This window comes from Pyrus communis, chromosome 5 (assembly GCF_041283825.1).
Source record: "Pyrus communis isolate YQ-2024b chromosome 5, ASM4128382v1, whole genome shotgun sequence".
Classification (NCBI taxonomy): Eukaryota; Viridiplantae; Streptophyta; class Magnoliopsida; order Rosales; family Rosaceae; genus Pyrus; species Pyrus communis.
The window spans coordinates 10,526,086-10,537,971 of record NC_142569.1 but is presented as its reverse complement, the minus strand read 5'-3'; the positions used below and the strand labels follow the sequence as shown (position 1 = coordinate 10,537,971).

The following is an 11,886-nucleotide window of genomic DNA, read 5'->3' as shown; positions in this document are numbered from 1 at the left end:
TCTTGGATAAAATTGCACCTACAAAACAAATAACACCTTAGGTTAAGGCCAAGAGCCTCACGTGCCCACGATGAAATGAGGGGGGGTGGGCTTTGGCCGAAGAACCTCTGATGCCAAAGTTAGAATTTAGAGAGAAAAGTGTTTAAGAGTTTTGGAAAATTTTAGCAAGAGTGTGGACTTAGCTTTTTAGAGAAAATAGGGTCATATATATAGGGAATGGAGGTGGCTAGCCCTTAGAGGTTTTTTGTGTGAAAATGGGTGATTTAATTGGTGATTAATGGATTAATTAGGAATTAATCCATTAATTAGCCAATTAATCTCCATTTATATGGAATAATTTGTAGGTTATGAAGTAATTACCTAAGATGAGGATGGATGAGATAATTTGGAATTTGTTACCTATTTTGGACACTCTTGGCTTGATTAATTAAAGAATGATTGTCCACTCCTCGTGTGTAAGACAACCAGTGTGTCTCAAGGGTAACTTTGTCCTTTTAACCAAAAATTCACGTGTCGCCTTGTGATTATTTTTGGCTCCACAGAGATGTCTTGAGTTTAATTATTTGGTGATGTTAAATCACATGATGGTGGTTTGAGGAAGCTGAAATGTCCCTATGAGTTGCACCTGAATGGGTAGATTGTTGTGCCGAAACCATCAATTGGTCCCTTTTTTTACAAAAGAAACCTTTTTTTTTTAACAAACGATATTATTTACACTAGGGGAGAAATGTGGGCTTAGCCTCACAATAGGCTAGCACAACTTATGCCACAATGTCCTAATTATGTTAAATCATTTTAATTATCCGCCCAATTATGGCAACTAAATGCCCTATTATAACTCAACTATTCCCTCATGATTTTCTCGTTTTATTTATACTTGTCTAACTTCCATTTCCACTCAAAACCCCCAAAATATTAACCACCTACCAATATAAAACATTAAACTAATTTACACATTCGATAATAAAACATCAATTATTATGGTTTAGTGACCCTTGGAGTTACAATATGGTACGTAGTAAAACTATATTTTCAAAAGGGAATTGTTATTAGCACTTTAAAAGTCTCATTTGACATTCCAAACTTTTTTTATAATTAGAAAGAAAGTTACACTTGTAAGGAATGTAGATTGAGAATTTTAGAGTGTTAATAACAGTTCCCTTTCAAAATAGAAACAAACCCTTTTAGATTAAAGCACCAGATGATCATATATACACATATAACTTAGAAACTTTTAGTTCAAAAGCAAAGCGTATTTCAATACGTGGTTTAACCATTAGAGACCAATTAAGATGTAGTCAAGTTTGAACAATCCCACAAATTAAATGATGACATGCAGATACGAAAACAAATTAAAATAATAATTGAAAACAGTTTTTCATGCTGAACTGATCGACGTTACTCATCGCATTCGTGAGGAAAGCTGTAGGAAACTTCCTCCACATGATATATATATATATATATATATATATATATATATATATATATATATATATACACATATAATAAGCAACGAACAGTGCATTTTTGGAGCTTACAGTTGTATGTAAGCATATACTGATTACACCATATAGTTGTGTAAATCAATTACAAAACATACATCAGTTTTGTGTCATCACAATCAACATCGTGCCCTAATTTCAGTAGCTCATGCTTCTGGTTTTAATTTGTATATTATTGTTCAAAGTGATAAGAAAAACTCTGAGCACGACTGGATTTAACAGGTACATATTTCTATATACATGTTTCTTTCGGCGAATTGTTTTGCAACATAAAATGTTTATAATATGAAATTGTTAATATTGGTTCGTTCATCATGACTCATGGTGATATCATACGTACGTGGTATGTTAAACATAACTCTCCATTGCGCCTATATATATATATATATATATATATTATATTGTATAACATCATGTGTATATAATATGTATAAGAATGCAGGCCAAAATGTAATAATTTAGTGTAGCAGGTTACTGGCATTAGGTATATGTCGTCTGCAAATTAGCACAAGAGGTTTACATGAAAAATGACTGGACTGCATTAAGTCCACAAATTATTAGTTAATAATAATTAATCTTCTGCAATTATATATTTTTCTTGAAAAAAATGAAATTCATTCTATATGCGTGAATGAACATGTGCTGTCACTATATAATATACGTGGACAAAAACATCTTAATATTCAGTCCACGCTTTTAGTATGAATCCGTCATACAAGTTCTACCTTGTTATCCTACTATTGAATATGTACGAAAACAACCGAAGAACACACTATTTTTTAGGGAGTTTTAATAAAAAATTCGCGGTACTGTTCATTTTAATGAAAAACCACATTTTTACACTAAAAAGTCAAACATGGTACTAATCATTTTACTCTTTATTTTGTCCTTATCGTTAAAACTCAAAGTTTTCAAGCTCTTTTCATTAATTTTCCTTATTTTTTTTAGTATAGTGTTTGGCTGCTAAAAAAAAAAAGCAGGAAGTACTCCTGAAATGAACAATGCCTCATTTGGCACACCGTATAAAGCACCGGATAGTACTAATTATACGGAGTACGGTGTTTGGTGTCTGTTCGTATTAAATAGCCATCGGATTAAATAATCCGACCCACCTATTTTATCTTGTGAATACCCGCTTCCTTATACTCTCCAAAACCACGGGACAATTTAGTCGGGGCTCTCTCCCTCCCTCTATTCTTCTTCTTCGTCTCCCCTCTCTCTTCTTCTTCCCAGCCGGCTCTCTCTGCTTACAAAAACCAACCACACTCCCTCCATTTTCCCAATCAAAACTCCCCAAAATTCCAAGTAGCTTCCAAGAAACCAAAGAATCCCACAAATCCCAAAACCCAATTCCTCCGCTAGCCACCATGAACCACCACCACCAGCAAGTTCCATCCAACCACCCAGAATAAGACTCTTCTCTCCCTGCATCTTCTTCTGGCTACCGCAGGATCTCCCTCCCTCTTCTCCGCCGTTGCATCTCTCTCTGTTTCCTCCACCATAGACTTTTCGGCGCTCCGTCTCAGATCTCAACAAACAAAAAAACAAAGATTTGTCAATTTTTTTTCTTCCCTTTTCTTATCCATTCAGTACTAAACACAGTATAAATAATACGGTTATTAGTCTGATACCGCACCAAACGCCTGATTAATTTAGTCATTACTATCCGGTGGCTATTTATCCTATCCGATAGAAATAGTCAGTACAGTCCGAGCTGCCAAACGAGGCCTAGTGTCCAATTACAAAGGAATACGTGTCTAAACAATTAAAGAATTAAAACTTGAACCAACATCACTCCAAATGACCCGAAAAAAAATATCAACAACCTGCAAAGAAGTAATCTCTCATAGATGTCCTCCCCACACAACCACCTTTATCTGACTTCCTCACATCAAAGCTCTTCTTCGACCTCCCAACACATTCTGAAATCCGGATTGAGCCTTAGAGGTCGAGCCTTGGTTCTTGGCCTAGTCATTTGGAATAGTGGTGTTTTTTTTTCTCTCATAGTTTCTAATTTCAATTATTTAGACTAGTGATTGGATTTTCAGAAAAATTTGCTGCTTTCTTTTAGTAGCTAAGCATTATTCTTTTATATTTGATTAATTCAAATTAATCACTGTATCATATCCTTTTCTGATGTGGGCGACAAAAAGGTGCATAGTTTAAAATAATGAGTAGACAAAACCTCAGTTCATGTTAATCTTTATCGTTGAATTTTGTCTTCAAGTGGAAGACGAAGGGTTTAAGAATTATTAAGAAGACGATTAAGACTAAGTCTGCAGGGAAATTTCTAAGAAGAAAAGATGGAATTACATACATTCATGGACAAGCAAGAAGATGATGAAAAGATGGAATTACATACATTCATGGACAAGCAAGAAGATGATCATGAACATGAACAACAACAACAACAACGCGAGTAATGCTGCAACAAACCTCAATTCTCAATCAAAATCATTTGCATCTTTTAATTTGAGTTTTAATGACCTTTATGTTTGTTTGTTTGCCTTTAATTTGTTAGCTAATAAAAAAAGGGAATTTGATTAGTACTTCCTCTATCCGACCAAAATCGAACTCTAAATCTTCACAATACTCAATCTTTTTTCCTAAAGAAATTCATGAATTATTTTTTAAAACTTTTTGTAACAGTGTATCAATCACACTTTTTTTTCTGCTCTTAGGATTACTTTAAAATTGAACATAAAACAGAGCCATGAATATTTACAAAAAATTTAGAACCAAAGTCGGCAGACGGACTCCCTTTCAACAATTGACCCACCGGCTTCCAGACCCATTGCATCAATAACATTAACATATAAATAAAGTTTTTGGAATTTTATTGAGTTTCTTGCTGAAGTTCGTGGTTTAGACCGAAATTGATGGATTCCTTGGCGTTTGCAGTTTGGAAACATTCTCAAATAGTCAAGCTTTCAAATGGGAATATCTTTCAAAGTTCAAACTAAATCTAAAGAGAAGAGATGAAAGCTATTTTGAGGAAGAAAAAAGAAAAAAGAAAAAAGAAATGTTCCACAGTTAAACATCAACGGGTTGGTCTAGTAGAAAGCGAGCAAAAGTTTGGAGCCCTGAATTGAGTTCGAACTCCAACGGATACATTTTTTAGGGTCAACAGATATGCTTCACCGTACCTAGAGACTAAAAATATGTTATTGTCTCATGCATTACCGAAGTTGCATGAATAATGAGATTAGTCTATCACGAATATATGGTGGGATACCTCCTATATTCAAATAATAATAATAATAAGATGGTACTTAACCTTAATTATTTGTAATTAACTAATTCATTGTTTTGCTGTGGATATGAAATGGTGTATGCTAGACGGTCAAGAAATTTTGAAACATATGAATAGAACGAGAATATTTAACAAAATGTCAGATTAATTGCTTAGTGTGTCTAACACTCTAAGTAGTTTAAAACTTATACATGAAGAACCAAAAGAAAGATGATTAGAACTAAATAGATGGACACTCTAATTACTCTTGTTTTTTCTCTTCTTCTTCCTTTTTCTTTTGGCTACAAAGATCTATTAATTCCCTCCTGATTGTAGCATAGTACTGTGAAGTGTTTTAGGATTAGTGTCAATAGATTTTTCAGTCTAATTGTATTTTCTTTTCTCCCAATATTAAAAGACATTTCGAATTTGAATCCCTTTTAGATAAAGGAAAAAAAAAGGAGAGCACTTGATTAGCCTAAAACAATCGTCCAAACAATATAATGTTTGTTATTATTTAATATTAATCCAATGTTGTGTTTTGGGGAGAATTGGAGAAAGGAAAAAAAGAATCCAAAAGATTGAAATATTCCTCATTTTATGGTGAGTTTGTATGAGAATGCAAGGACAAAGTTCTATATCCATGAGAGACCAAACCATGTAATAACTTATATTGAGTTGTGTTACTTCTCATATTGTCATATTAGCTTTATGGGGGAACACCAATATTTTTGGTATCAAAGAAGACTGACCCACGTGTGAAGCCCAATAGTCACATGTGCTTCAAGTCATCCAATTTGTGTTATCCACGTGTTAGACTTAAAAATTTGCCACACATGAGGGGCATGTGAGAATGTGAGGACAAATTCCCATATCGGTGAGTGGCCAAACCATACAAGAGCTTATAAAGAGTTGGACTACTCCTTATATTACCAATTGATTCTATGATGAAACCTCAACGTTCTTCAATTTGATTTGATTTCAATTTATTTCTCAGTTCGGTCCCCCCCCCCCCCCAACAAAAGACATAACCAATCTAGCATTCCTGACACATTGAAAAATCTCTCATCCTCAACCTTGTTCTCATTTTCGCTATATTAACCTATCTTAATTTTCTATTATGCTTCAATTTACTATATACATCGAGTTCCTTTGTCAAAGATTCAATATTCAATATCTAACTATAAGAAATCTCCATATCTTTAATAAGACTAGTACAAAATACAATGAAAACATTTGATGAAAAGGATTTCGATTTTGTTTTTGGTAAAAAGAAAAAGAAGTAAGAAATATAATGAATAGAGGAAGGAGGTGTATGTACCATTTGATTTGGGAGAAAGAATTAAGAGGGTGGGGATGCTGACGTGCGCCGACTAGCCTACTTTATCCCATGCCCTCATCTTTCACAAAATCAAGCACTTCGGCAGGTTCTGTCCTACTCACCCAGATGTCCATTTTTCTTGCCATTTTCTTCTCTACAAATTAAACTTTAATCTTCTCACCTCATTTCAAACTTCAAACTCCATCCAACTCCCCCAATGACCACCCTAGCTTTTATTTACCAATTTCCTTTTCACAAATATCCCGTTAACTGTTCATCTTTCTTTCCTGAAACAATATCTATTAATTTATTAAATAAAAATCTTGAATAGTAGTAGTATAGTGGAGATTTTGAGAGAGAGAGAGAGAGAGAGAGAGAGAGAGAGAGAGAGAGAGAGTGTGTGTGTGTGTGTGTGTGTGTGTGTGTGTGTGTGTGTGTATGTGTGTATGTGTGTATGTGTGTGTGTGTGTGTGGGGTGTCATTTATCTAGTTTTGGGTTGCATTGGGCAAATTATGAGGTTCCAAATAAGGAAGGCCATCATGCAACTGCGAGACTGGGGATTTATGGGGAACATGCAAAACATCAGAAGTCGGGAAATGCAAATCTTTGGATCCTGGTGAGAGTGATCTCCCGATTTCTCTGCTGCAGAGAGAGAGAGAGAGGGCAAAAAACGCAAAATTAACCACCACTTTGTTGCATCGAGTTGGACATTCGACAAGGCAACACATACGTGACATGCAAAAATATTGATTATTTTGCATTCATAATTATGTCTTGCTCTAATTTGCATTAATTTGACATGCAATTGTGATATCTGTAATATTTGACGTACGTACGTAGGGGATCAAATCATGATGCAGATATTACATGTTAATGTTCCCTCCAGCTGCTGATAAGTCATTACAATATCCTGGCTATGTGCTGTAGCCATAAATGTTGTTCTTTCTTTTTTCTCATATATTTTCATGAAAATATTTTGAATCCAATGGAGTGCACGTACAGCTCTGATTTAAGCAGGAGCAAGTTTTATTCCGGTTGTAAATTGTATAATATATAGTACTACTCGTTTGTAAATCCAATTTTCCTTTTTGTAAACTACAGATTTGTAAAAGGTTAAAGCCAGGGAAAATAAAAATATTGGTGTTTAATTTCTGCTTCTTAAATTTGCGTAGCCTTAAAAAATCTTCATTCCCTTCAAGTAAAATTAGAACTGCTATTTTGACTATCTTACTTTTTATAAACTAATATTCTTTTACTTATAGTTATTGTAATTACTCGCAACCACGTAGTGTAGTAAGTAATGGTTTGGTACTGAGGTGCTTTTATAAAAGGGGGTGTAAAAAAAAACTGAGCTCAAAAAGGTGTTTGGTAAACACTTAAAAACAGCTTATTTTCACAGTTTTTTGTGAAGAAAAAGTTGAAAACGTGAAGCAGCAAAAATGAGCTTATTCTCACAGCACATCAGAAGTGGTTTTTTTCTTCACAGCAATACCAAACCAGCCCTAAGTAATTAGATTTGAATCTTCTGCTTGGTTTAACTATGCTAGGCTTTTTCTTTGACCGAACTAACTTAGTTAGTTAGCTAATTAAACTGCTCAACATTGGAATAATTGAATAAAAAAGCAAAAGTACATACATGCAGATCTAATATTTTCAATATGTAAGTATTATTGATGAAGATTAATTATATATGTAGTTATATAACATTATATACAAACCGTACTACATATATGCACTTAACATACATGATCAAATTTGTGCTCATTTGCACAAGAAAGGATAGAGCAACAAAGATCAAATAACTAAGCTTGCAGGAACTTATAACTTTTAAATTTAATTATGAACAAAAGGCCCTCTTTCCATACAATTTTGCTTCCAGTTTTCCCATTTCCAAGAAAGTAAAGGAAGAAAAAATAGAAAGAGAAAGAAGATGCTGGTTTGCATTTCCTAGAGAACAATCACAAGAGAGAATATCAACTATACAACCATCCCTTTTCTTTGCAACAATTAATGATATATCTCAAACAGTGTATCAATCCAATGCCGTTTTATGAGACAGCTCAGCTCTATTTGCACGATCACCCAAACAAGGACCAGCCAGTAACCCCACAATATACCACCACATGAAATCTCAGAACAAGAAAAAAAAATGAAAATTTCAAGATTAATTAGACTAAAGACATTTTGCAGGACTGAATTTGTACAGAAATTAAGCATGCCATGAAGTAGATTAGTAGCTTAAGTACTAAAGAAATTAACTGAGAAATAAAGACAAAAAAAGCAGAAATAGAAGTTTGCACAGACATATAATTTAATCATCGCAATAGATCTATTCTAAAAACTCCGCCTTCTCAAAGCATCTGATCTAATTTCATTGTAATTAGAGAAACCCCAAAAGTAGTGAAGAACATTGCACCTAAAGATGCCCAAGTCGAAGTTCCAGATCCACTTCCTCCTTGTGATCTTTGACCAACCCTATGTCCAAATCCAAGTCCAACCCCAAGTCAACCCGAATTATATTATTCTCTTTCTCCAGATCAATCTTGTTGAAGTACTCATCATCTCTTTGTGAAAAACCCTTAAATATGTGTCCAGCCTCATGATCAACACCACCTCCCATGCCTTTCTTGGGAATCAGATCAGGAAAGTGATTTTCCGGCCAGTAGTCGTATCTCGGTTTCTTATTTTCATCCATAGATGAAGCTGATGAAGGTGCAGAGACCCGAGTCCTCAGAGAAGGAGAAAACAAGGAATGACATGATGAAGGAGATGAGGATGATGAAGTAGCAAAATAAGAACTAGGGTTAGGGTTTTGAGGACATATTTCTGAAGAAAGGGTAGGAGGAAGGAGTCTCAGCCTAGCTCTGTCTCTTCTATGGACATTCATATGACCCCCAAGAGCTTGAGCAGACCTGAACTCTCTCTTGCAAAAGCTACATGCGAAGTTTCTTGTAGCCCATGAAATATCACATAAATTTTCTCCTTCAAAGAAGTTGATACAATTCATTGATCTTGATCTCTTCGGTATCTTGCCACAAGTACTCAAGTGATCCTTCAGTTCATCAAATGAAACATTAAAAAAATAAAAAATAAAACAAATTTATAATCATGTTACAATGAGTAAAATGAAAACCCCATTTTCAATTTCACAGCTTGAGAGAGAGAGAGAGAGAGAGAGAGAGAGAGACTCACTGAGCTGTTGGATCAGAGAACTAGTAGTTCGGATCGAGGAAAGCTAGCTGAGCTGAGACTGAAATAATGAAAACCCTATTTGATATGAAACTACTAAATAATAAAGGGCAAATGCTGATACTATATCTGGATATTACTTAGCAATGGAAGTGTACAGACTTAAAAGACACTGTTTTAACTTTTCGCTGATTCTAGGAGAGAGATGTCTAGCAAATGTGCCTTACTCTACAAATTTAATACATGATGCGAAGGTTTTGTGGTCAGTGGGAATTGGAGGAATATGGGAATATGTAAAAGTATATGACGTTTAAAAGCACACTACGTACTTGAAGGGTGTGTAATTATTTGTACAGGACTTGCAGTATATAATAGCATGTATAGCTTGATGAAGTCCCTCAACAGGATTTTGCATTAATCCCAATAATTGTGGTTGTATTATAGAAGAATCCCTTGAGGTTTGTATATTCATAGAGATTGAATTTGACGAAAGTTCTGAGCTTGAAGAACTCTGGCTCTATTTATAGGCAGTTGAAGGAGTAACCTCGATCATATTGGATCGTTGACCTGAAGCAAGAGTAGATTAGTCATTTGACGCTGATAATGACTGCAATTTGTGGTTATTGGCCTTCTTTTGAGATTTACGGCGTATTGCACAATTGGCATGATGACATCATCATGTCTGGTGATGCATTCCTTGTTATTTAAGGAAGCAAGAGATTCCTGTGTCTGGTCGTCCATGTGGGATGTGGCAGATGCTCTTCAGGGAGGGTCGAGTCCGAGCCCTAGGACAACAGTGGAGTAGTGAGAGGTAGTCGTCCGAGTCCTAGGGAGATATCCTAGATTGGGGTTTGAAGCTGGTGGGCTGATATTGCATGACCTTGAGTAAATAAAAATAAGGGTTTTTATTACAAATAGTCCCTGAAATGGAACCATCCCATTAAGATGGTCATTGAAATTGAAAATCGATCAATGTAGTGCCTGAAAATGGGTGTCGCAATTCAATGCGGTCCTTCTGTCACAATTCCATTAAAAATTCTATTACGTGCTAATGTGTCACATAAGTGGGTCCCACAAGTCTAATAATACATTAGCATATGGATTAAAAATATTTAAATAATAAAAAATAATAATTTTTATTTCAAAATTAAAAAATACTTTTTTTTTTCCTTCCATTGTCTTCCTCGCGCAAGTTTGGCTGCCATGGCAGCCCTGCCCACTCCTAGCAGATCCCATGGGTGTGGAGGGTTTTGCCAAAATCTTATGCTACTCGTTGGAAAGATTGGTGTGGGGCCATTAGTCTAGGCCTCGGGTGCGGCAGTAGATCGGAGGATATGATGGGGAGAAGGTTGGTGTCAGCGACGCTGGAGTCAGAAACGGAGAAGATGGTTTGGTTCAACTAGATTTTTATCATGGTAATTCGATTGGGTGGTGAGGTGGCGCCGATTATGTTAGAATGGGTCGAGTGCCAAAAATTGAGCCATGGTGGGCAGAGTTGCCACCAATGGCGGATCCAGGATTTTAAACTCGAGGGGTCCCAATAATAAATGTCAAAAAATTTATAGACAAAAATAACATTAAAAAGTTAAATATAATACATTTCATTCAAAATCATACACAAAACAACATTACAAGCTATAAAATCACGAAACAACAAATCATCGCTTTTTCTTTGCATGCAAAGTGTATGGGAACTCATGCTTTGTAGGCATACAAGGTCCCATTTGCAAATATGCTCTTTGAACCTCATCTTGAATATTAGAAGAATAGTCCTTCATTCGAATTCTTTTTCCTGGCTCTCTCTCAAGATTATTAAAATCAATGTCACACTCATTTTGTCTTGAGCTCGAACTACTCGAACAAATAAATGGTGCTATTGGCTTTGGAAGGAAAAATCTTTCCATATTTCTTATTTCTAAACTACACATTTAACCAAAAACACAAAGCATATACCAATTAACCAATAAACAAAAATTCCATCTAAATTCCAATGATAAAATCAGTATACAGACATAAAACATATCAAGAATCATATGAATAATAGACTAAAAATCTCCATCAATATCTAATATAATTTAATTGAGATTAGATTAGAATTCCAAAAAACTTATTTGAATTTTGAACCAAATAGTGGTGGAGTGGAGAATTAAAACAAGTGGAGGTATGATATTGGACTTACGTAATTATAACATGGGATTGGGTCACGGGTGGGATTAGAAATTTAGGGTTTTGAAATGGGGGGAAAGAGGGAACCAAATAATGGGGAATTGGGGAAAAGCAGTGGGGAAAGAGGGAACTTTGGGGAAAGATGCAGGGCTCAGGGGCTGGGCTTTAAAATTAAAACAATATTAAGTCATCAGGCATGGCAAACGACAGCGTTTGTCTCCCTATTTTTTTTTTTTTTTTTTTTTTTAATTTAAAACAATTGACCAAAACACTGTCGTTTTGGACCAATTGTTAAAAACCCTTATTTTCTTTCTTCTCCCTGCGTTGTCTTCTTCTCTGCTGCTATCTGCATCCTACACAGCAACTCAGACCTTGTGTTTGACGGGTCCCCCGAAAAATTTCTAGCAGGGATTTAGGGTCACTGAGGGGTCCTGGGACCTCCTAGATCCCTCTGTAGATCCTCCACTGGTTGCCA

At 35.3% G+C, this 11,886-nt stretch overlaps 1 protein-coding gene across 1 annotated transcript; it reads right to left on the bottom strand.

Annotated features, from left to right (window-relative positions):
* Positions 1 to 8,202: 8,202 nt before the first annotated feature.
* On the bottom strand, positions 8,203 to 9,506 carry LOC137721537 (transcriptional regulator SUPERMAN-like). Its single transcript, XM_068460634.2, has 2 exons — positions 9,249 to 9,506; positions 8,203 to 9,108 (listed from the first exon to the last, which is right to left on the bottom strand). The coding sequence occupies exon 2, from the start codon at positions 9,061 to 9,063 to the stop codon at positions 8,473 to 8,475; it is 591 nt and encodes a 196-aa protein (XP_068316735.2). The 5' UTR covers positions 9,064 to 9,108; positions 9,249 to 9,506; the 3' UTR covers positions 8,203 to 8,472.
* Between the last annotated feature and the right edge of the window lie 2,380 nt (positions 9,507 to 11,886).